This window comes from Trachypithecus francoisi, unplaced genomic scaffold, assembly GCF_009764315.1.
Source record: "Trachypithecus francoisi isolate TF-2019V2 unplaced genomic scaffold, Tfra_2.0 Lachesis_group8, whole genome shotgun sequence".
In the NCBI taxonomy this organism is placed as follows: domain Eukaryota; kingdom Metazoa; phylum Chordata; class Mammalia; order Primates; family Cercopithecidae; genus Trachypithecus; species Trachypithecus francoisi.
This window is the reverse complement of record NW_022681473.1, coordinates 92,493,262-92,517,958: the sequence shown is the minus strand read 5'-3', so window position 1 is coordinate 92,517,958 and position 24,697 is coordinate 92,493,262. Positions and strand designations below refer to the sequence as shown.

The following is a 24,697-nucleotide window of genomic DNA, read 5'->3' as shown; positions in this document are numbered from 1 at the left end:
TAATGCAATGCCAAAATATTTAAAATTCTTTTTTTTTTTTTTTTTTGAGACAATCTGGCTCTGTCGCCCAGGCTGGAGTGCAGTGGCTGGATCTCAGCTCACTGCAAGCTCTGCCTCCCGAGTTTACGCCATTCTCCTGCCTCAGCCTCCCGAGTAGCTGGGACTACAGGCGCCCACCACCGTGCCCAGCTAATTTTTTGTATTTTTTAGTAGAGATGGGGTTTCACCGTGTTAGCCAGGATGGTCTCAATCTCCTGACCTTGTGATCCACCCGTCTCGGCCTCCCAAAGTGCTGGGATTACAGGCTTGAGCCACCGCGCCCGGCCAATATTTAAAATTCTGAAAGGCAAACTCAAATATCTTAAATTTTACTTCACTTACAATTTCAGTAATGCTGAAATGTTGACTGAATATTGTGTTTGTAGTGCTATCTCTTTTTTGTTCATAAGAACAACAGCCTATCATTCTCTTGGTTTCTAAAATGTATGTTCATATGGTTTAGATACATATAGTTATATAAATATGTTACACAAAACAATATTTTTTTGAGTTGTAAATAAATAAAAAATTTTAAGGAACCAAATCAGGATAAAAGTTAAAGTTATAATACATTTAATAAATTAATACTAAAGTTTAGACAAAGTTTTGGTTCCTCTTCATGAAAGAAATGTACGAACTGTACCCTTGATTGTACTCCTGCAAATAGGACACTTTCTTAAAGAAGGAGCACAATCTTTGCATACTACTAGATGACCACAAGGAATAAACACTATGGACACTTCTTTGTCCATACACACTTTACACGTTCTTTCTTCTTGTAATCTCCGCAACTGTTCTTCCACTGGTAGATCTAGAAAGAGGAAAGAATTTTTAATAAAAGGCAATTTGCTTCTTCAATGAAAAAGTCAAGAAAATAAAGACAATGTTTTCTATTGGTTTAAAATATTAATACTATTACCTGAAACATCTTCTGTGGGAATATACTTTATGTCCTGTTGCACTAAGGGAGAAAAAGAAAAAGCATTACTATGACAAATAAGGTTAATATTTAGCTACAGAATATATTTTTAAAATGAACTCTTTAGACTTTGGCCAAATACTCATGTCAAGGCAACAAAAGTCTTTAATCTTTTTATGCAATTAATATCTATAAATGTGATTGAGTTTTTTTTCAAGACAGAGTCTCACTCTGTCACCCAGGCTGGAATGCAGTGGCACAATCACAGCTCATGGCAGCCTCTACCTCTCAGGTTCAAGCCATCCTCCCACCTCATCCTCCTGAGTAGCTAGGATTACCAGGTGTACGCCATCACAACTAATTTTTTAAAAAAATTTTTGTAGTGATGGGGTCTCGCCATGTTGTCCAGTCTGGTCTCAAACTCCTGGGCTCGAGCAATCCACTTGCCTCAGCCTCCCAAGGTGTTAGGATTACAGGCATGCATCACCACATTCAGCCCGAATTATTTTCAATAATTATAAGTTATTAATAAGATCATATTTTCAATTGACTTAGAAAATTTTAAAAAATAATTTTCTACCACTCACCAAATAAATGCTCATATAACACAGCGTCAGCTTCTTGCAGAGAGTTTCTGAATACAGTGGCTGCAATATTTCCTTTTACTAAAATAGTATCAATCAGTTCTCTTGCTTGTAAAGATGTCTGTGTCTTCTGTTTAATAACATCATGTTCTTGTTCATTAATAATTCTGGCAGTTAGTAGACTATCCAGGATTGGAATTACACAAGTCAAATGTTGAAAAAGTGCCATTCTATTCTTCCGGATTAATAATAAATCATCTTTATAAAAAAGAAGACAAACATAAACATGTTCAAACACTGCTCACAAACTTCCTTCCAGTCCTACATATGTAACAGAATAAAAACTGTCTTTAATTCGTAATCAATAAGGCATTGATATCGATTGCTAGGTTTAGGGGTATCTCATCTCCTGTGCTTAATAATAATGTTATTATAATTATAATTCAGGGTGCAGTGGCACATGCCTGTACCACCAGCTACTAAGGAGGCTGAGGTAGGAGGATCACTTGAGCCCTGGAGTCAGAGACCAGACTGGGCAACATAGTAATACCTTGTCTCAAAAAACTGTAATAATAATAATAATAATAATAATAATGTTAATTATAGTAAGGACTAACATTTAGTGAGCACTGTGTTAAGAACTTTATATGCATTGATTCATTTCATCTTCACAACAGCTCTTTGAGGTAGGTCCAAATAGCCTCATTTAACAAATGAGAAAATGAAGCCACAGTGAGGCAAGTAAGTTGCCAAAGGACACCACAACTAGCAAAAATCAAACTGAGGTAGTCTGGTGTCATGTACTGTGCTTTCAATCATTTTGCAATACTGCTAAGCCTTTAACCAAATGAAATTTAGAACCTATTAAAATTGACATTTCAATTCAATCTAGGCAAATTGGGGAAAGATAAAATCAAGAGAATTAAAACAATTTCTTCTTATTCTTCCATAAAATTTCTTTTATTATTTATTTACTCATTTTTAAAAAGAGTCTTACTCTGTCACCCAGGCTGGAGTGCAGTGGTGCGATCTCAGCTCACTGCAACCTCTACCTCCCAGGTTCATGCTATTCTTGTGCCTCAGCCTCCTGAGTAGTTGGGATTACAGGCATGTGCCGCTACACCCAGCTAATTTTTTGTAGTTTTAGTAGAGACAAGGTTTCACCATGTTGGCCAGCCTGGTCTTGAACTCCTGGCCTCAAGTGATCTGCCCACCTCAGCCTCCAAAGGTGCTGGGATTACAAGTGTGAGCCATTATGTCTGGCCCATAAAATTTCTTTAAAATTCCAAGTTGAAATTTTAATTATTTCCAGAAATTAGACATATTGCCATTACCTGACTATTGTATAGTAAGCAGGGAAAGGCAGTAACAGCATTTTGAATACTAAACCCTATTTGTCAATGACTACCTTTTTGTCCTACAAGATAACATCTAATTCTCCTTCAAGACCTAGATTTTGTATCCATTAGTAAAACATTTTATATTGTAAAACTGCAATTTTATTATCTCTTTGGAATATAACTTATGAATCTAAGTTTATTAATTTTCTTTTTTTTTTTTTTTTTGAGACGGAGTCTCGCTCTGCCGCCCAGGCTGGAGTGCAGTGGCCGGGTCTCAGCTCACTGCAAGCTCCGCCTCCCGGGTTTACGCCATTCTCCTGCCTCAGCCTCCCGAGTAGCTGGGACCACAGGCGCCCGCCACGTCGCCCGGCCAGTTTTTTGCATTTTTTTTTTAGTAGAGACAGGGTTTCACCATGTTAGCCAGGATGGTCTCGATCTCCTGACCTCGTGATCCGCCCGTCTCGGCCTCCCAAAGTGCTGGGATTACAGGCTTGAGCCACTGCGCCCGGCCTAAGTTTATTAATTTTCATATAGCTTACCATAATCCATAAAGCTATTTCTAAAAAATAACTAATGACAGAGGCTGAGCTATCTGAAGAATTGTTTTGGGAGAGAGGATGGTTAGATTTTAGATACACTGACTTTGTCAAGTGATAGGACTCATAAAAAGAACCATTTAAGAAAGAATAAAAAATGGAAAAAAGAAAACATCAAAAATCGAAAACAACAACCAGAAAATAAAGAATTAAAATGGTGCTTTGTCAAAAAGACAAGGCTAAAGACATATTTTGAAAATAATTGAAGCTCTGAGAATAAATGAGAAAAGGGTCAGGAGCTAGAATAGTGTCTGGTACAAAGTTAATGCTCCATAAATATCTGTTGAACAAATGAACAACCAAGCCTTAGTTCTATAATTTAAAGAGTAGGAATAGAAAAGTAATAGTGAGGGGGTAGAAGACGTAGAACTTAATATATTTTGTTAAATTATCTATATTAGTAAAATAGGGATATATCAGAAAATAAAAATATAATATAAACTTGGTGTTGAAGTATACTGGTTTTTCAATCTAAGATTTATTTTTGTAATTATACCTAACGTAATATAATACATTCTCTGAAATTCTTAAGATTTCTAAAATTTAATTGCTAGTAACTGAGAAAAAGTCTCATTTCAAAGTTGTCGACTATATTCTGGTTTGTAAGTTCGGAATACTTGAGTATACCTTTGAAGCATATTATTTCCCTCCCTCCTTCCCTCCCTCCCTCCCTCCCTCCCTTCCTTCCTTCCTTCCTTTCCTTCCTTTCTCTCTTTCTTTCTTTTTTGAGACAGACTCACTCTGTCACCCAGGCTGGAGTACAGTGGCATATGATCATAGCTCGTTGCAGCCTCAACCTCCCTGGGCTCAAGTGGTCCTCCCAACTCAGCCTCCTGGATAGCTGGGACTACAGACACATGCCACCACACCCTGCTAATTTTTGTGTTTTTTTATACAGACAGGGTTTTGCTATGTTGCCCAGGCTGGTCTCAAACTCCTGGGCTTAAGCGATCTGCCTGCCTCAGCCTCCCAAAGTGCTGTGATTACAGGCGTGAGCCACCACACCCAGCCATATTATTATTTTATTCTGGGAAAAAATATCTTGAATTGCCTCTTTATTTATATCCCTGCTGTTCTTGGGAAACTATAAAGTAATCATTAACCTAAATGTGTTTTCATTCACTCACTCAGAACACAGACTATATGCAGGCACCATACTAGGTAGTAGAGATATATATATAACAGTGAGGCAGAAACACTAAGGGCTCTTTTTGACAATGTAAATTATTATATATTGTTGACTTGAAGTCATTTCTGGAGACTTTTCTGATTGTCTTTGAAAGAAATATAAATATTTTATAAGTGGATAGTTTTAGATTTTATGGGGTCTCTCAATGGTTGTGGAGATAAGTTCTTTTCTTTGAGCAGTTGTTGGCTGGTGACAAATGGCTGCCACTAAGAAGGCATACTTCTTAATCTTCACAGAGAGATTCTTTGTGAAGAATATTTTTTCTTCACAGAGAAAAGAGAACTTGATGAGGCTGGGCAAAGGTTAACTGTGACTGTATTGCTGCTACACTAGTGGTTTATAGACTGAGTAATTCACACTTGGGTGAATGTATGATGCTATGTCACCATGATCTGATAGGTTTGTCTGGGTTGGGTCAGAAAACAAGTCCATCTTCATGGGCAGGGTTGGATTTATCCCTAAATGAAATGGATGATCTGACTGTCAATAATCCTATGAAGAAATAGATCCTGGATGGCATTGGACAAGGATAAGGAGAAATCTTTGTTCTCCTTCTGAACTTTATGAATATTTGGGGGCCTGAGTTTTGATAAAGGAAAACATTACTGGACATTCCTAGTGATTTGTGTAAACTTGCCAAAGCTACACAGAGATGAACCAGAAGCTAGGCAGAAAGATTTATGAGGATGAGCCTGGGGGCACTAAGAGGGGCCATATCTAGTTGCAGCTGTAAATCGACATTTGTGATATAATTCCCTTCTGTTATCCTTAAGTCTCCAATAAGAGCTTGTTAAAAGTTGCATCTGTTTTTAGCTGTGTTGAAGGGACTTATAGGTCTGGTCCATGCTTGGGAAAGGAGAGATCAGCATTTCTTTTTGTCTAGGACAGAGTGATAACAGCAGTCAAAACAGCCAGATGAGAATGGATGTGCCCAGAAGAGTTTTTGTGAAGGGCAATAGAGAACATAGTAGTGGATAAGGTTAGTATGGAAGGGCATGAGCAACTTGTCCTAAGAAATTGTGAAACAGTATCCTAGGACTTGCCTAAATAATTGAAGGATGCTCTGAAAGACTCAGTTCTTGTGTGGGCAGGTAGGGGACTTAATAGTAGTTTGTGCATTAATGTATAGTCACAGGCTAAGATATGCTTTTATGTTAACGTTAAAATTAATAATTGTCCAGCCAGGCACGGTGGCTCATGCCTGTAATCCCAGCACTTCGGGAGGCCGAGGCGGGTGGATCACTTGAGGTCAGGAGTTCCAGACCAGTGTGGCCAACATGGAGAAACCCCGTCTCTACTAAAAATACAAAAATTAGCCTGGCATGATGGCAGGTGCCTGTAGTCCCAGCTAAGGGAGGGAGGCACGGGAATTGCTTGAACCCAGAAGGCAGAAGTTGCGGTGAGTTGAGATCATGCCAGTGCATTCCAGCGTGGGTGACAGAGTAAGACTCTCTCAAAAAAAATTAATAATTGTCGCTGATCCCACCCTGATTTACTCCAAAGGGGAGTGAGCAATTAGCCTGGGATTAAAAATGCGCCATGCTGCAACAAGGATTCCATTTTCAAAACCTTAAGAAAAAAAAGTGCCATGAATGCATAATTGGACACAGCGTCAGCTATCCAGAGAAAAAATATGAATTAAGGAAAAACAGGAAAAAATACATCATATATTTTCAACTTATGGGCACTCAAATATATCTGAATATGAATAAATTTTTCAGCATTTGAATTCAGAATACTAAACATGAAAAAAATCCGACTGGATTGAGTATATTTTCAGATATACTAGATGAGTATATTTTCCATAACATATAGACTGGTATCAAATCCTTATAAAATAGACTGTATTAATAAATCTACATACTTGATTCTTTTTCCTCAGTTGCTCTTTCTCTCTCCTCTTCCCTTATTTCATCTTCTGCATTGAGTAAGTCTAACACAAGATCACTGACGAGTCTATAATTCTCTCCAGTTGCTAGGATTTTTCTCTGAACTGTGTGTTTTACCAGGCTTCTACTAAAGCCCATTTCCATGGCAGCATTAACCACAGGAGTATTCATCATGATTGCATCTTCTGAATGGTCTTCTCCAGGTTCAAAATGAATAACTATATGGAACAAGAATTTAACACATATTAGGATAGCCTGTATATTTCTTAAAAATTAAAATTTTAATTGAAATCAAAAATTATGTTTTTACAATATTAAAAATGTAAAACCAACAAAATGTATAGGCATTATTTTGTATGAACATTGTTAAATTTAAAGTGATATACACGTTCAGTCATCAAAATAATAACATGGAACATTTTACTTAGATGCAAAATACGTATTACCTGTCATAACTGGATATACATATGTGAGCAGGAGAAGGAAACAGAATGACAGGGATTACTTCCCACTAGAATTGAGATTCTTTTTCCCTATGTTGAATGAACAAATGAGCTTTCAATCAAGAATAATTCACATATTTTTTCAGAGAGGCTCTTATTATACAATATTGCTTCCTTGGAGTTCATTCTCAAGAGTGTAATCAGAGTGACTTTTTAAAAACACAAATCTGATTGCGTCACACTTCTTAAATTCCATCAACAATTCCATTGCTCTTAGGATAAAATCCAAAATATAAATGGCTTACAAAGTCTTATACAGTCTGAACCCTGTTTAGCTCTTCAGCCTCATCCCTTGCCACTGTATCATTCGCATGCTGCACTCTAGCCCAGGAGTCACAAACTGATGAGTCTGGTGTCAAATTCTGCCTGTAGTGCTGACCACTTATACAGCTGGCCTGCTTCACTCATTTGTCTATTAGCAACTCCTATTTCTGGCCATATAGAAATTTGTTCAGTTATTCAAAGGTGCCTATTCTCCTTTGTCACTTTGGTCTTTCATATGCTGTTCCCTCTGCCTGGAATACTCTTTTCTTCCATTTGTCACTCAGTTAACTCCTACTCTTCCCTTGGATTTTCTGCTAAGACAAATACTTCCTCTGGAAAGCCTTTTCTGACCCTCCAAGTCTGGGTTAATTGTCCTATATGCACTCTCATATTACACTTTACTTTTGTTGCCATATCCCTTTCTCCTGTCTATGTATTTCTCTGTATCCCACAGATACATGAGACCAGGAGTTACGTTTATCCTGTTCTCTATTCTTTCCTCAGAACAGGAGATACACAATAAATATATATTGAATTGAATTGAACATGAGATAATGGAGTAGAGGAGCTTGTACAAATGTTAGCTCTATTGCATATTAGGTTTAAGGTGAATTGAATTGAATTGAACATGAGATAATGGAGTAGAGGAGCTTGTACAAATGTTAGCTCTATTGCATTTTAGGTTTAAGGTGATGTACAAGTCATTTAACTTTTCTGAGCCTCAGGATCCCTATTTAAAAAGGGGACTAACATGTTCTAACCTTTCCCTTTCACAGAAAGAATATGTGAGCAATCTAATATCATAGTACATCTGTTCTCACACTGGCCCAAGAACAAGGGTTAGGCTGGATGTATGTAGTTTGTTAAAACTATACATGCCTGAGCCCCATCCTTTAGATACTCAGATTTAATTCAGTAGGTCTGAAGCAGAAACTGGAAATCTGTCATATTTTTTAAAGTTCTCCAGGCAACTCTGATATGCACTGAAGTTTGGGAAATACCAACATAGTATATTTGAAAATGCATTCATTGTAAATTATAAATCAATATAAAGGTACATTACTGTTATCAACTTTCAATTTTAACAGTACCAAATGACTCTATTTAAATGCATTCATTATTATCCATTGTACTTACTTGATGACTCTGCATTTTCATCTTCTGGGCTGTCTGATGTAGATAGCAGCTGCAGAAAAAAAATATATATATAAAAATTAAAACATAAATCTTATCTTACCCAGTGCAATGAAAATGACCCAACAGACATATTTGTTTCAATTTATTGCAAACTACTCGCTTGCTAGCAAAATAATTTTTTAACCAAAAGCAATATTTCATTTATATTTGATAGTTATTCCCTAGGCCATAAACTAATAGAGTTTCAGTGTGTGTATATAATAACAAATAAAACCCATTTTCATTAAGGCAGGAAAAGGACTATACCTTTTCTTTTTTTTTTTTTTTTTTTTTTTTTTTGAGACGAGTCTCGCTCTGTCACCCAAGCTGGAGTGCAGTGGCCAGATCTCAGCTCACTGCAAGCTCCGCCTCCCGGGTTCACGCCATTCTCCTGCCTCAGCCTCCGAGTAGCTGGGACTACAGGCGCCCACCACCTCGCCGGCTAGTTTTTTGTAGTTTTTAGTAGAGACGGGGTTTCACCGTGTTAGCCAGGATGGTCTCGATCTCCTGACCTTGTGATCCGCCCGCCTCGGCCTCCCAAAGTGCTGGGATTACAGGCTTGAGCCACCGCGCCCGGCCCGACTATACCTTTTCAATAATCCATGTGACAATCAATTTTTCTTTCATCCACAGGTCTTAACTACCCTGGGACGTTCTTTGGGATAAGTTGGACCCTATATCAGTTTCATTGCTCATGGCTGGAACGGGATTGACCATCCAACTATTAAGTAAGTTATTTGCTTTCCCAAGAAGGTTGGAAAAAGCCATAAAATTCTCTTTCTCAGATCTTTCGAAGGAAAATTTATATAGTAAAACTGTTGAATGCTACTATCCCAGTCATTTTTTTTTCTCAAACAGTTTAATTTATTGCAACTTGATTGAAAAAATGCTTAAAGAGAAACATCACAAGTGTCATTATCAGGAGACCACCATTTATGAATCTATTTTTCTCTAAAGAATAATACTTTCTAAGATCATGTCAGGTTTGATAAGAAAAAGAAAAGGTATTTCTAAAACAACTCTTGTCTTTTCATTAAATAGCACTCTCTATCAGAAAGTAATTTCTCTGATGGCAACCAATATTTAAAAAAAGAACTTTTCCTACCTACCTGTTCAAGTAGATGAGGGTAACTGGCTTGAACTTGACGGATGAACTCCTGTCCTTTAATTCTTATCAAGTACTCACACCTAAAATGTAAAGAAAATAAAGTTTGAGGGATTATTTATACCAGTGAAATGAAAATGTGATAAATAAATTTCTCATCTCTAGGTGTTTATTCCATTTCAAATCTGGTTGTTTGCCCCAAATCACAGAATCATTTAAGATCATTTATTCTAAACTTAATGTTACAAGAATAAATAAATCCTAGCTCACTGGGAACTGATTCTATTGTATTGCTTTCAAGAAAAATTTTTTTTCTAAAACTAACCCGTAAGTATCCTATTATAGGATCCAAATTTTTTGTGTGAATTTTTAATTGTTTCGTAAGATGCTTCTCATGACGGTTAACATTTTTCATACAGGTTGAATGTCTTACAAAATTAATATTTCTATATTTGCCAAGAAATATTATGCTTCCGCTAATTTTTTTTTTTTTTTTAGACAGTCTCACTCTGTCACTCAGGCTGGAGTGCAGTGGGATGATCTCGGTTCACTGTATTATTATTATTTTTTTTTTTGAGACGGAGTCTCGCTCTGTCGCCCAGGCTGGAGTGCAGTGGCCAGATCTCAGCTCACTGCAAGCTCCGCCTCCCGGGTTCACACCATTCTCCTGCCTCAGCCTCCCGAGTAGCTGGGACTACAGGCGCCCGCCACCTCGCCCGGCTAGTTTTTTGTATTTTTAGTAGAGACGGGATTTCACCATGTTAGCCAGGATGGTCTTGATCTCCTGACCTCGTGATCCACCCGTCTCGGCCTCCCAAAGTGCTGGGATTACAGGCTTGAGCCACCGCGCCCGGCCTATCTCGGTTCACTGTAACCTCTGCCTCCAGGGTTCAAGTGATTCTCGTACCTCAGCCTCCAGTGTAGCTGGGATTGCAGGTGCCTGCCACCATGCCCGGCTAATTTTTGCATTTTTAGTGGAGATAGGGTTTTACCATGTTGCCACACTGGTCTCGAATTCCTGACCTCAAGCGATCCTCCTGCCTCACCCTCCCAAATTGCTGGGATTACAGGCATGAACCACTGCACCCGACCACTTCAGCTAATTTTGAAAAGCACTAAATGTTTATCTTAATTTGGGCAGGACTAATCCAGCCATTTGTAGACTGGATATTTCAAATGAGTATAAACATACATATAATCAATTTACACTTAATATATTGTGAAGTATAAATATTTCAAATGAGTATAAACATATATTTAATCACTTTACTATTCATTTAGCATATGGAGAATGGTCAGAGATATTGTAGTGAAAGACAGGTTGATATAAGCAAGAGGAAGGCAATTACTAGTAATCTACCAAGGCTCAAGTGGACAAGGGTCAGGAGCCTCTCAGTCTACTGAGGTCAAGTAAGGCCGTCTCTCCTCAGAGCTCTTAGCTACTCTCTTCAAGTCTTCTAAGATTCTTGAAAACACACTAATGTTGGCCGGGCGTGTTGCCTGGACAACATGGTGAAACCCCGTCTCTACTAAAAATACAAAAATTAGCTGGGCATGCTAGCGTGTATCTGTAGTCCCAGCTACTAGCAAGGCTGAGGCATGAGAATTGCTTGAACCCAAGCGGCGGAGGTTGCAGTGAGCTGAGATCACACCACTGCACTCCAATCTGGGCAACAGAGCCAGGTTTCATCTCAAAAAAAAAAAAGAGGAAAAAAAGTAATCAAAATAAGTTAAGATGCCACATTTATTAATCAATATTAACCCATTTCCCCATTTGGAAAAAAACAGTGCAGCTTGTTGCCAGTGCAGTATTCTCAGGGCAAATGGGAAACAGGTTGAATAATAGCAAAAGTTTTGACCATGAAAAAATGTAATTTTAGGCCACACGATTTAGATGAAAAAGGAGAATGTAAAAAAAGTCTTTTGAAGCTGATATTTTAGTTAGTACATTAAGTTTCTTACCTACATGATAAAAACCCACACTTGCAAGCTGATCGGGATTAATTAGAATGCTAGGCGGCCAGTTAAACAATCAAAAGGGTAACATATCACATTAAAATGCTGTGTGGCAATTAAAACACATGAGATGAGACTATACTTACCCTGATTTAGTATTGTAACTTGCCTGGCATTTCTAAACTCCTCTTTGTTCTTTTTATTGATTGTACTTATTTTCCAACATGCTGTATAACTTATTCAAGTTTTTATTAATTATCTGTTCTCTCCTGCTATAATACAAACTTAGGCGACCAAGGGTCTTTGTTTTGTTCAACTGATTTTATGCACCCAGAACAATGCCTGGCAATAGGTGATCAATTGCTATTGAATACTGAATGAATGGAAATATATCCAAGACATATGTTGACTGAAAAAACTTCAAAACTAAATAGAATATTTAATTTATGTAAAATTGTGTACATTTATTTCTATATGTATATTTATTTACTTCTATATGTATATGTATTGTATACATTTATTTCTATATGTCTGGAGTGATGTTCACTAAAATGGTAACCATGTTCATCCTTAGGTGGTAAGATTTCTGGACATTTTAATTTTCTTTCTCTGTACTTTTCTACAATGTGTGACTTTGTTTTTATAATGAGCATGTATTATTTAAATGTATATATTCTTTAAAAGTTAAACAAAAATCCCCAAATATATTTCTTCATTAAGTCCATCAAAACTTTTTAAGTAAGTATTTTGCTAAGTAATCCATCCTAAAGTTATTCACAAATATATATTTGGGACGGAGTAAAGTAACAGCTGATTTAAGGTAAACACATATAAGCAATCTCATGATAATCACAAGAATTTGCAAAGAGAATTTCAAAACAATTACCTTGGAAACCACTTGGCATGTTCCACCCATGGATCATCTCCAGATTCCCAACACCTGAGTCCACCATCACAGCAAAAGCATTTGACATCATCACTGTTACCTAAAATTAATTTTGGACCAAAACATGAATACACATAATTTGCCCACTGAAATGTATAAAATGAAATGTATTTTTTTTAAATTAGCAGATTCAGTTTCTTACCCACATAATAAAAACCCGCACTTGCAAGCTGCTCAGGATTAACTAGAACACTAGAGGGCCAGTTAAAGAATGTTTTAAAGCGGGCTGCATGTGTCTGCATGCTCAGATTAGAAACTGTGTATCTCGAAGTGTCTTGAAGCTGATTTTCGATAAATGGGCATTTGGGAAAATGTCTCAGGTGTTCTGACATTGCATTATCCTTCGGTTCCCAATTGCTCAGTTTTCCACCACAGGCAAAGCAAGCCACTCTGTCTCCAGGTCCAACGTAGTAAAAGCCTGCTTTTGCCAGATCTGTTGGTGACAGAAAAGTCAATGGCCACGTCTGAAAAGTAAGTAATCTGGCTTTTTCATTATTCATTGCACAGTGGTAGGAACTTCTCATCAAGGCAGAAAAATCTTGATTTGCTCTGGAGTTTACAGGATTTGATGGAAAGCTTGAATAAGAGCCACTGAAATATCCACTGTTTTCTGTACCCGGAAGTAATGAATGTGTGGAACTTGTTACTGAAGAAGGAAAAGTAGGCTGAGAGGTAGCTTCTGAGTTGTTAACTGAATTTAGACTCTGAACGAATCTGCAGCTAGGATACAACTTTTTATGCTTTTCAACAGGACTGTCTCCTCTTTTCCAGTTATCCAGCATCAGGCCACAACAGAAGCATTTGACCTTGTCATTCACACCAGTGTAATAGAACCCAGCGCGAGCAAGACTCCTTTCTGAGACAGGAACCCCAGCAGGAAAAGTGGAATACGTAGACATTCGGTACAGTTCACATGACAAGTCGTATTTCAGTTCAAACGTGTTGGCACTCTTCATCAAATTTGATAAGAATATGCTATTTTCTACTATGTTCATAATGAAATGAATGGTGAAGAAAAGGGACTAGCCTTTCTCTGGGGAGGTAGTTTTGTGCATGGCTTTGCTTTTATTAGTTTTAATACTAGGTTGAAAAGCCAAAATGAAAAATTTTTTTATTATTTTTATTTCTATGCATTTAGAGTTTCAACATGGAAAGATTCTAAATCCTATACTGATACATTTTAAGTAAGAAATACACAATTGCACCTTTGTATAATCTTTATACATACAATGTAAACATGATGCTACAGAGTAAGCTGTGCTGAAGATTAAAACCCTTCACAGAAGAGTAAAGTGTATTAGGCCATCAGGATGCCAGTTAATGGCAGTCATCTCCACAGACAGGTCAACTTCTCCAGGCTACTAGAATGTTTCAGTGGCATTCAATCAACCTGAAGATGTAATGTGTGACTCATGAAGCTTCTTTACATGATGGAAAGCTCTGCTCTCAAGTGTTTCACAGTAAAAATATTCAGAATATGTTTATTTTGCTTTTTGGAAATTGTGAAATTTAGTAGCCAGGAAAAAAAGCATAACACCTATCTCAAAGGAAGAAAAGAATACATTACCATATTTCACTGATTCTAAGATGGCTATTTTAAAACTTCTGTTATCAAGAAGTACATTATAATTAATGGCATATCATATTTTAATTAGCAGCACTTTTATTTCTTAGAGGTACATACAATAATGGTATGATTTACAATTGAAGACATTTTGAATTCAATGAAATATGGTATATCCCAAATTTTTCTCCAATTAGTCATATTTTTCTTTCTACAGTCCTTCTAATAAGGAGAACAAAACAATCTAAAATTTCTCTCCAAATAAAGAGCTTTACTAATAACAGGACTGGCTAACACATCTTAAAATCTGGTTTCAATATTTATTAAATAATAGTTATTTCCCATAGATCATCAGGAATATAATTGCTTAAGCATAATGATACTATTAGATCTTATGCAATTAAATATTCTATTTAAAATAAATCATCAGAGATTAATGTGTTTGTTCATTTGGTCTTTTGGACTCAGCTTCATGCTGTTGAAGTAACTTAATGTTAACATTTTTTTATTCTCAGAGTATACTTGGCTAGAACAGCAAAATGTCCTCTGTAATTATGGTAGACAACAGGTGCTGCAAAAAGAGACTCTACCAAAACTACCAATAACAAAACTGAACTTCATTGCTCTATTCAGGTTACTTTTGGAAAAACAGAATCATGATATATATTGCATTCCCTTGGTTAAAAAATTTCTTAAGATAATTTAGATATGGCTGTAAAATAAGACCTTTCAAAGATTTTTAAAAAAATTTTGTCCCCCTCCAAGAACTAACACTGTAGAGTTATTCAACTTATCACCTACTGAAAACATTTTTGAACTTTTGTTTTTCTCTCTGTTTCTGAAGCCAACATCAAATCTACTCTGATAATAGTGGATTTATTTTTTAAAACAGTCAAAAGTTACCAAATGCCATCTATAGGCTAAGATGGATAAACAAATGGCATCAATGTAGTTTTGGTCAGAAATTATTTCATGGATAGCATACCTTGAACCAGAATTTATTGTGACAAAAAATAATAATAAATTTACCATTTCAACAGCGAGACCTTGTCAAAATTCAGAATTTCTCAATTATGACTTACTAGCCATTAGTAAAGAGGTTCTGAGTCAATAATACTAGCAATGACCAATAAGAAAGTCATTGTGGCTTTTTTATTTTTATTTTTTTTCCACCAGTGATTTGCAAGCATGGTTTCCTGGATCTCAGAGATGTTGGACTTTTTGACTGCAGACTTCAATGCTTTGTTTCCAGGTGGCAGGAGAACCATCACATCTCATTACTGATAATTATTTCTCTCAAAGGTAAGTAATTATATCTAACTTCAATATTCCTTTCCCTGGCCAAAAATTTTACACATTGTCATAAAAATCTTCTTTGTATTCATCACTGTCTTCATATCATTTTTCTTTCTAAATTTCTTCATTTCCTAAGATGTAACCTTCAACCATCACTCTCATCCTCATCATTCTCAGAGATAACAGCCCACTTAAACACACTTTTGGACTTTTAAAATATCAATGGCCTTCTAAATAACTGGATAATTTCTTGACCAATCATCACATTTATCTTTTTACTTCCTCTAAATTTATTGCACCTATCAAAAAGCTTTGTTCTTGATTTTTCTTTGTCACTGTAGAAGTATTTTAATGTGTCAAAGCTTTCATCTGCATATTTCTTTGGTTTGCAGAGGATTTATTATTAGCTTTTTGTTCAATGTAACTGTCACTCATTTTAAAATCTTTCCCAAACACAAGTACTGTTTCTATTCTACATAATGGGAGAATATGCCAGTAGGAGATTGCCTGCCCAACTCTGAAAATAATGCTTTAACAATATGCCCCAGCTAGAATCACTTCTCCTTTACTTCCACAAATCAAATTCAAAATCAAACTCATTATAGTTATACCTTATATAACTTGATCATGTTTATAAAATTAGCATTCTTTGTATAGTAAAACACCAGTTAACTACTTAATTCGTTTACCCATGCACAAAACTACCTCCCGAGATTAGACTAAGTCCCTTTAAGGATTTTAGGTCTCCATTTTGAGATGTTTTGATTTATAGAAGAAACTGAAAAAAAAATCTAGAAGAAGTTGTTTTCTTCCTTTGTAAACCTGTTCAGAAACAAACAAACAAAAAGACAGTTTTAAAAGTCAAACAATTCATAGATGGAACACAATGACTTTTTAAAAAAACATTTTCTCCAAAATAGAGCACTAGTAATTACTGATCGTTTACCATGTATCAGGCGCTTTACTAGTCACTGTAGAGGCCAAAAAGAGATAAAAAAAACAGAGGTCTCTGCCTGGTGCAGTGGCTCACGCCTGTAATCCCAGCACTTTGGGAGGCCAAGGCAGGTGGATCACTTGTGGTCAGGAGTTCGAAACCAGCCTAGCCAACATGGTGAAACCCCATCTCTACTAAAAATACAAAAATTAGCTGGGTGTGGTGGTGCACGCCTGTAATCCCAGCTACTCAGGAGGTTGAGGCAGGAGAATCGTTTGAGCCTGGAAGGTGGAGGTGGCAGTGGGCCGAAATAGCACCACTGCACTCCAGCCTGGGTGACACAGCAAGACTCTGTCTCAAAAATAAAATAAAATAAAATAAAATAAAACCCAGAGGTTTCAAACTGGAAGACATACTATGTTTGGCTTACATAGAATTGCATTGTAGTACTTTACTAATTTTTTATTTTTATTTTGAAATTTATTTATACTTAGAGAAAACTTACAAAAATGACACAGTTTCTGCATACTCTGCACTTAGCTTCCCCAAAGCTAACATCTTACCTAATTACAGTGCAATTAAAGAAACCAGAAAATTCACATTGTACCATGCTGTGGATTAATCTGCATGCCTCATTTGAATTTAATCCAGTTTCCAAATCCATTTTCTTCTTGGACCACAGTATTTTTAAATCTTACCATTAATTGCTAACATTTTTAAATGTAAGAGACTCCCCATCACATTCTAGATTCCAAGATTCTCTTGGAAAATCAAAAGATCTAGCAACACTGGGTCTATAGTCCTGCAGGGCAGCAATCAGCTAGAGCTGAGCAGCAGCTGTGCCCTTTAGAGAGGGAACGTGTTCTCTTTGATTCTCTGATACTGGGACTGACTGTTCTGGTAGTCTCTGCTAACAATAACAGTCTAGCAATAACAGACTGTTGCCATTTGTCATTGAACGCGCACTATTGTTTTTCTTACAGCAGAATTATGAGGAAAGTGAAAGCAGTGTAACACATGTGTCTATCAAAAGTAACAAAAATGAAAAGTAGAAGAAGGACATATGTTTTCAGGAAAATAGGAGAACTTTTGTCTTTGTGGAAAGGAAGGATATTCCTTCATATCAAATATGCAAACAGAGTATGCTTTCATTTAAAAGAAACATCCCACAAGTTCTCATGCCATGGCTCACACAGGCAATTCCAGCACCTTGGGAGGCCGAGGTAGACGGATTGCTTGAGCCCAGGAGTTTGAGACCAGCCTTAAACTGGGTGACTTGGCAAAACCCCATCTCTACAAAAATACCTCAAAAATTAGCCAGACATGGTGGCACATGCCTGTGGTCCCAGCTACTTGGGAGGCTGAGACTGGAGGTTCACTTGAGCCCATGAGGCAGAGGTTGCAGTGTGAGACTGCATCACTGAACTCCAGCCTGGGTGACAGAGCAAAACCCTGTCTCAAAAAATAAAAATAAAAATAAAGGAAAGAAAGAAAGAAAAAAGAAAAGAAAAAGAGAGAGAGGGACTCAGAGTTTTTCTCATTTATATCACCTCCATTTGAGTTTGCAAACCCCTTACACAAATCTTATAGTAAAGAAGCTTTCGGTCAGGCATGGTGGCTCACGCCTGTAATCCCAGCACTTTGGGAGGCCAGGGCAAGCAGATGACTTGAGATCAGGAGTTCGAGACCAGGCTGGCCAACATGGTGAAACCCTGTCTCTACTAAAAATACAAAAAAAATTCATCAGGCGTGGTGGCACGCACCTGTAGTTCCAGCTACTCAGGAGACTGAGGTAGGAGAATCACTTGAACCCAGAAGGTGGAGGCTGCAGTGAGCCAAGATCACGCCACTGCACTCCAGCAAGGTATATATTTGTGGAAATTTAGGCAACAAATATACAATAAATATACAAAAATACGCCAAGATGTCAACCCCAGATCACTTCAGCCTCTGTCCTAACCATTTCCAACACCTAGATGCAACCCTGCAGACTGGGACCAGCATCACTTAAGACTTTGCCACCCCTTAGCAATTCCTTTTCGCCCCGCTCAGCCCCCTAGCCCACTGCCCTATGCACCTTTCTAAACCCTCAACACCTTCCTCAGATTTCTCCACTGCACTCCATCTCATTTTCAGTCCATTGCTTTGCCTTCTATTTCTCAAAGAAAAGAAATATCATTGAGCAGGAACCCTCTCACATTCTCATATCCAAGCCTTTTTGGCTCACAACCTACTTGCTGCCTCAGTTAAAGACTTGCCCCCTTATGGGATCCTAAACTCTCCTAGTGCCTTAGAAATCTTATTCTTAATCCCATTTCCCTCATTGCTTCAACTCTCATTCCTCTCACTCTCGACTGGCCCTTTTCCTTCCACATAACAACCATGCTTAAATCTATCGCAACTTTCAAATGAAAGAAATTTTTAAAATTCTCTTTCGGCCAGGTGCAGTGGCTCATGCCTGTAATCCCAGCACTTCAGGAGGCTGAGGCGGGTGGATCACAAGGTCAGGAGATCTCAAGGCCATCCTGGCTAACACGGTGAAACCCCATCTCTACTAAAAAGAAATACAAAAAATTAACCAGGCGTGCTGGCATGCACCTTTAGTACCAGCTACTTGGGAGGCTGAGGAAGGAGAATCGCTTGAACCCAGGAGGCAGAGGTTGCAGTGAGCTGAGACTGCGCAACTGTACTCCAGCCTGGGTGACACAGTGAGACTCTGTCTAAAAAAAAAAAAAATCCCCTTTCAACCCCACTTTGCACTCTAGCAACTACCCTATATCGCCCCTTCCCTTCATAGCCAAGCAAACTGGACATGTGTGTACGGTTAATGTCTCCATTTTCCCTCTCCCATTTACTCATTAAGTCAGCATCACTTAAAACTGCTCTCAGTATTAATAACACCAATGGTTTTTTTTGCCAAAACAAATGGAAATGTTTGCATCTGACATTGGGGCACACTTCCTCTTAGAAATGTCCCATTCCCTGGGCTTCTCTGATACCAAGCTCTTGGGATTCTTCTTTCATTTCTAGTGGTTCCTTCTCAGATTGGCTCAGTCCCGAACCTCTCCTCTTCTGACTCTTTCATTTAACCTACCAAGAAGGCAACCTCCCCAATCCCAGGGCTGTTGGGCATCCCTACCCTTTGGGCACTCAGCACATCCATTTCTATGACACTGGAGGGCAAGTGTGCCTTTTCTTTCTGCCTCCCCCTAGACAGTAAGCTATTTTAGAACCGCAGCTATTAATATGTTTCATCTCTGTACCTGCCCTCCCACTCATAGCATCTGCAGAGCTTGGCATATAGGGTAGACACGAAGACTTCCCGTTGAAGAAATAAATGTTAGCAAATGTGACTGAGCCCCGAGTGACCACAGTACTTCTATCAATTTTATATTAATGACCACAGAGTCTGCTCAGTGATTGATTAGGATCAGGCTTTTGGAGTCAGACATCTGGGGTGCGCAGTACCAAGCAGCTCGGTAACCAGAAGCATGACCTTGCACAAGTAAATCTCCAAGAGCCTCAGTTTCCACATTGTCAAATGGAGACAATTATGGTAACTGTTCCTTAAGATTATGATAATTAAACTTGAAAAATACATGTAAATTCTTCAGAGAGAAACCTAGCATATAGCAGGTAGCAGTACTTAGTGTTAGCAATAAATAATAGCAAATAAAGTCAATAGTGAATATTATTGTTATGTTAGCATCAGGTACATGTCTTCGACAATGTATTGATCAGAGTAAGAGCACTACTGGGTTTCCATGCTGATCACCAGGAAGACAACCAAAAACTGCTGTCTTCCTACCACTGCTTGGAAACATGCCTCCATTTGCTCATTAAACATTTTACTTCTTTCCTGTGCCAGAGCTCTGTGTCAGGCTCTGCAAAGGCCCAGTGATAACTCTTGGCAACTGAATCAAAATGACATAGCTGCACAATTCCACTGGCTCACTCCAAACGGAAACTAGAAATTGAGCACCTGAAACCTATCTAGAGCCTGCCTTTGGGCCCTGGTGTTTGATAACTGCGCCCCACCCACTGACTCTCAACCATTGCAGCGCCCCGGGCTCTAGCCCTGAGCGCCCCTCGGCCACCCGCTGGTACACCTCTTACCCCAGGGGAGGCGCGCGCGTGCACACACACACACACAAACACACACGCACACACACACACGCACACTGCAGCCTTCCTCGCCCACCTGCTGCCCGCACACACACACACACACACACACACACGCACACACCAGCCTTCCTCGCCCACCTGCTGCCCAGAGGCCGACGACGCATGCACCAGCAAGGACAAGCCCAGTCTTTTCAAGCGACACCTGTTGCCCGGCCTGTTCCGTGCGGAGGGCGCGAGTCTCACGCTGTCTTTTAAATGCGTCATCCAAATCCCCACCCCTACCCGTAGCGGGCGTTCCGCACTCCTCCCAGTGGTTTGCATGTGCACTGGTGCTTTCCTTTTAGGACTTAGGGGAACTCCAGGGGTAATAACCACACACACTTCCTCTTAATCAGTGGCCTGGCAAACCCGCTCGGGGATTTCCATGACCCAAAAGCTGACTCTTAACCGTGGCCTATCTGCGCGGCATTTACTGAAAGACATTTGCTTCATTGCTCGTGGGCCAGAGGAAATCTTGATAACAACCCATACAGAGAGGACGGTCATTGCTCAGCCTGCCTGGAAAAGGTCAATATGCCCTGTTCACCCTCCATCCGCCATACACTTTACACGTAAAAAGTTTCGGTTTTTCAATCTTCTACTATAGCTGCAGAAGTCCAGCATTTAAAAAAAAATCGAAACTTTGTGAAATCTTTGTTTATTTTTACTTTTTGTTCTGATCAAGAAAGTAAGAGGTGAAAGGTAATGTAGGGGTATGTGAAAAAAATCATGCAGTTCTCCTTTGCAGTTTATTTTTACCATTTTAAAGATTAAAATTGCTTTATTAATTTTCTGTATTGAAATACTTTTTGTTTTGTTTGGTGAGTTTTGGGTTTTGTTTTGTTTTTTTTTTAATAAGTAGGGTGGAGTTGGCTACTTAAAAAAATCCCTCCTTTATAGCCTTTGATTTCACAGGGCAGATTTCTGAGTTGCAGTGCCATTCTCAGGCAAACCTGACATCTTTGAGTCTAACTGCACTGCCATATTTTCCTGAACGTTCTCTAAGTAGTAACTTTAAGCAACTTTATCTGAGAGCCATCTGTACCAGGGTAAGAGATGGATTTGGGAGAGCTCATCTGATTTTCTATCTTCCAGTAGATCAAAGACAATTACCAACCAGAGGCAGAGCCCATAAAGATTATTTGGTACTTCATCATTGTGTGGAAACAGCATCCAGTGCATTCTGCACACAGTGGACTGAGCTGAGGCATCTTCTGGTTTAGGTGGACTTGGCTGTCCATAGCAGCTGAAGTTCCAGTTGGAATTATTTCAGAAAGACTAAGTGTATTTATCATATGGAGACTTTAATCCACATTTGAGTCTGCTTCAATCAAGACTTTCTAAGCCATTTTCAACTCACTCCTGAGATTATGGAAAATAATTTGTGGGCCTTACACGTTTTTGATTATGTACTCACCAGAAGAATTTCGAAAAGCTCTGCATTCCCTTGCCCATTTTTAACTTAATGTTAAAACATAAAGCTCTTGTACATGTCAATAATCTACAAAATGTAAACATAGATATTTTTGGAAAAAATTGATAGAGCACTCTTTTAAATGTATTTGATGGATCCTAATACCATAGTAATTTGACATACATGATCATCCATGAAGCAATTATCAAGTCATCTTTAATAATTGAAAATATTTTATCATTGCCTTTTGTCATTGAACATTCCAACTCCCCTACAGAATGTTAATACATGTTTATACTGAACATCTTTTATGATCTGTCTGTCACATATCACTGAAACAAATACATATTATAAATTGAAATACATTTTTTTCTCTGGGATCATAAGGATCTAAGTGTTAAAAAAAAAAAAAATTCCTCTTTGGCCAGGCATGGTGGCTTACGCCTGTAATACCAGCACTTTGGGAGGCAAAGGTGGGTGGATCATCTAAGGTCAGGAGTTCAAGACCAGCCTGGCCAACATGGTGAAACCCGTCTCTCCCAAAAATACAAAAATGAGCCAGGTGTAGTGGTGCACACCTGTAGTCCCAGCTACTTGAGAGGGTGAGGCATAAGAATCACTTGAACAGAGGAGGCAGTGGTTGCAGTGAGTCAAGATAGTGCCACTGCACTCCAGCCTGGGACAGAGTGAGACTTCATCTCAGAAAAAAAAAAAAAGACAAATCCTCTTTGATTACATTATCATTGATATTGTTTTCATTACTTTTAAAACATAATTGGTCAAGACAACATAAAAGTATTGTAAATGTTAATAGCTATTACAAATACAATTTAAGGGGGTTGCAGCTTGTATTTTAAGCAAGTTTTTCAAGTGTGCGGTCATGAATATTACCTATAGCTATAATATGTTAGGGTTCAGCATAGATTCTGTTCCTTTTTTTCATTTCTACAGATTATAAACGTTGTAAACCCTATTTCACAGAAATAAGTAGATAAGTAGATAGGTCCAGAAGAAACATTATTATGGCAATTTTTTCACAATTTAAAAAATATGTTTTATATTTCAAACGTCATTTAGTGATCTCTAATCGAAATATGTAATTACTTATCAGTAGACAACTCAATTTTGTTGAAATTGGTGGTTTAGAAACCACTGAACTTTTGGTACCCAGGTAGGGTTGACAGAGTTAGCAAATTAAAACAGAAAACACCTAGTTAAATTTTGATTTAATATAAATAGTGAATGCATTTCTAGTATATGAATGTATTGTGCAATATTTGGTACCTATCTATACTAATAAATTATTCATTAGTTATCTGAAATTTAGATTCAATTTGGTGTTCTGTATTTTACCTGGCAACCCTATACCCAGATATTAGAGTCGTTCATTTTCTCAACACTCATGCCGATCAATTATTTCAAATCATCCAGGAGGCTTCGACACCCAGAGAAATATACCATTTTAAAACTCATGGTAGGTGAGAGGTAAGCCTGTCTTTTAAGGGAAGACAGAGAACCATTGTGAAAAGGGAGATGAGAAGACAAACCAACCGTGGCAACCTTCACAGTTCTTGTTTTCAAGCAGATCAGTTTTAGGAGAAACTACATATGAAAGTTGAGAGTCAGGCTATTAATTCCTTAAAACTATTTGAGCTCCCACCTCCCTGTTGGTAAGTCTTTGTAAAAACCCAGGGGCACACTTACCCCAAATTAAAGACTGTGGCTGGCCAGGCACATTGGCTCACACCTGTAATCCCAGCACTGTAGGAGGCCAAGGTGTGTGGATCACTGGAGGTCAGGAGTTCGAGACCAGCCTGGTCAACATGGCGAAAACTCGTCTCTACTAAAAGTACAAAGATTAGCGGGGCATGGTGGCAGGTGCCTGTAATCCCAGCTACTTGAGAGGCTGAGGTAGGAGAATTGCTTGAACCCGGGAAGTGGAGATTACAGTGAGCTGAGATCTCGCTGCTGCATTCCAGCCTGGGAGACAGAGCAAGACTCCATTGCCAAAAAAGTAAATAAATAAAAACAAATAAAGACCATGGCTTAAGAAATCCTTGAATTGACTGAGTCCCACGTTTTTCAAACTGATCATGAGAGCTAGGGTCAGGCCTACTAGGTTGGAAGCAAATTAACATGTCTCCTTTGCAACATTTTGCACAATTAAAAAAAATAGTTTCTCTAGATAAATGTGTCTGGGCAAGCACTGTACGTATTTGTTCACTGCGTTATTCTAGTACTAGTAGAGCGTCTGCTCAAAGGTGCTCAGTAAACCTTTGTTTACTGACTAACAAAAATGGAGCCAATCTATCCAAACTATCCACTTAGGATTTCTCTATTCTAAACCTGCATCCGTATCTTTAATGGTGTAACATACCTTGCATTTTCTTTCTAACTCTTTGTATATCTCACATACTTTATAACAAAAGCTCCTCTTTTCCTTTCAGCATCTAGCTGTTATCCTTGCGCAGGGGCCATGCTAATCTTCTCAGTGTGGTTCCAATTTTAGTATATGTGCTGCCAAAGCAAGCACAGCCTAAATATATTTTCTCTCCAAATACTCTTTTATTTTCTTCCAAGCTAGTGAATTCCAAGCTCCAAATACTCTTTTCACAACAGAAATACACAAGGAAACCTTTGAGGAAAGCGACAAGTTAGACACATACTGTATAGCCATTACTATCTTCAGTTTTCTAGGTTTGTTTATTTGTTTGTGGTTTTGTTTTTTGTTTAGTTTTTTCATTTTTATTTTTTTGAGACAGAGCCTTGTTCTGTCGCCCAGGCTGAAATGCAGTGGCACAATCTCAGCTCACTATAAC

At 38.2% G+C, this 24,697-nt stretch overlaps 1 protein-coding gene and 1 non-coding gene across 4 annotated transcripts; both read right to left on the bottom strand.

Moving 5' to 3' along the window:
* Positions 1 to 352: 352 nt before the first annotated feature.
* Positions 353 to 20,732, bottom strand: BIRC3 (baculoviral IAP repeat containing 3). Of its 3 annotated transcripts, none has more exons than XM_033204570.1 (9): positions 20,564 to 20,732; positions 12,649 to 16,188; positions 12,447 to 12,546; positions 9,609 to 9,687; positions 8,461 to 8,509; positions 6,532 to 6,774; positions 1,546 to 1,800; positions 959 to 1,000; positions 353 to 850 (listed from the first exon to the last, which is right to left on the bottom strand). In XM_033204570.1, exons 2-9 carry the CDS (start codon positions 13,499 to 13,501, stop codon positions 657 to 659), a joined length of 1,815 nt encoding a protein of 604 aa, XP_033060461.1. In that variant the 5' UTR covers positions 13,502 to 16,188; positions 20,564 to 20,732; the 3' UTR covers positions 353 to 656. The 3 variants fall into 3 exon arrangements, with proteins under 3 accessions (XP_033060461.1, XP_033060462.1, XP_033060463.1); XM_033204571.1 differs by lacking the exon at positions 20,564 to 20,732 and adding an exon at positions 18,064 to 18,123; XM_033204572.1 differs by lacking the exon at positions 1,546 to 1,800.
* Positions 20,733 to 24,303: 3,571 nt separating this feature from the next.
* Positions 24,304 to 24,411, bottom strand: LOC117081811. The gene has a single exon (XR_004436295.1). It is a non-coding gene; the product is annotated as a U6 spliceosomal RNA (small nuclear RNA).
* Between the last annotated feature and the right edge of the window lie 286 nt (positions 24,412 to 24,697).

Coding starts and splice junctions, on each gene's coding strand:
- BIRC3 (XM_033204570.1), bottom strand. CDS start 13,501: ATGAACATAGTAGAAAATAGCATATTCTTATCAAATTTGATGAAGAGT. Junction 1,801..6,531: donor AACTGAGGAAAAAGAATCAA/GTATGTAGATTT, acceptor TTTTTTATAAAG/ATGATTTATTATTAATCCGG. Junction 851..958: donor TCCCACAGAAGATGTTTCAG/GTAATAGTATTA, acceptor TCCTCTTTCTAG/ATCTACCAGTGGAAGAACAG.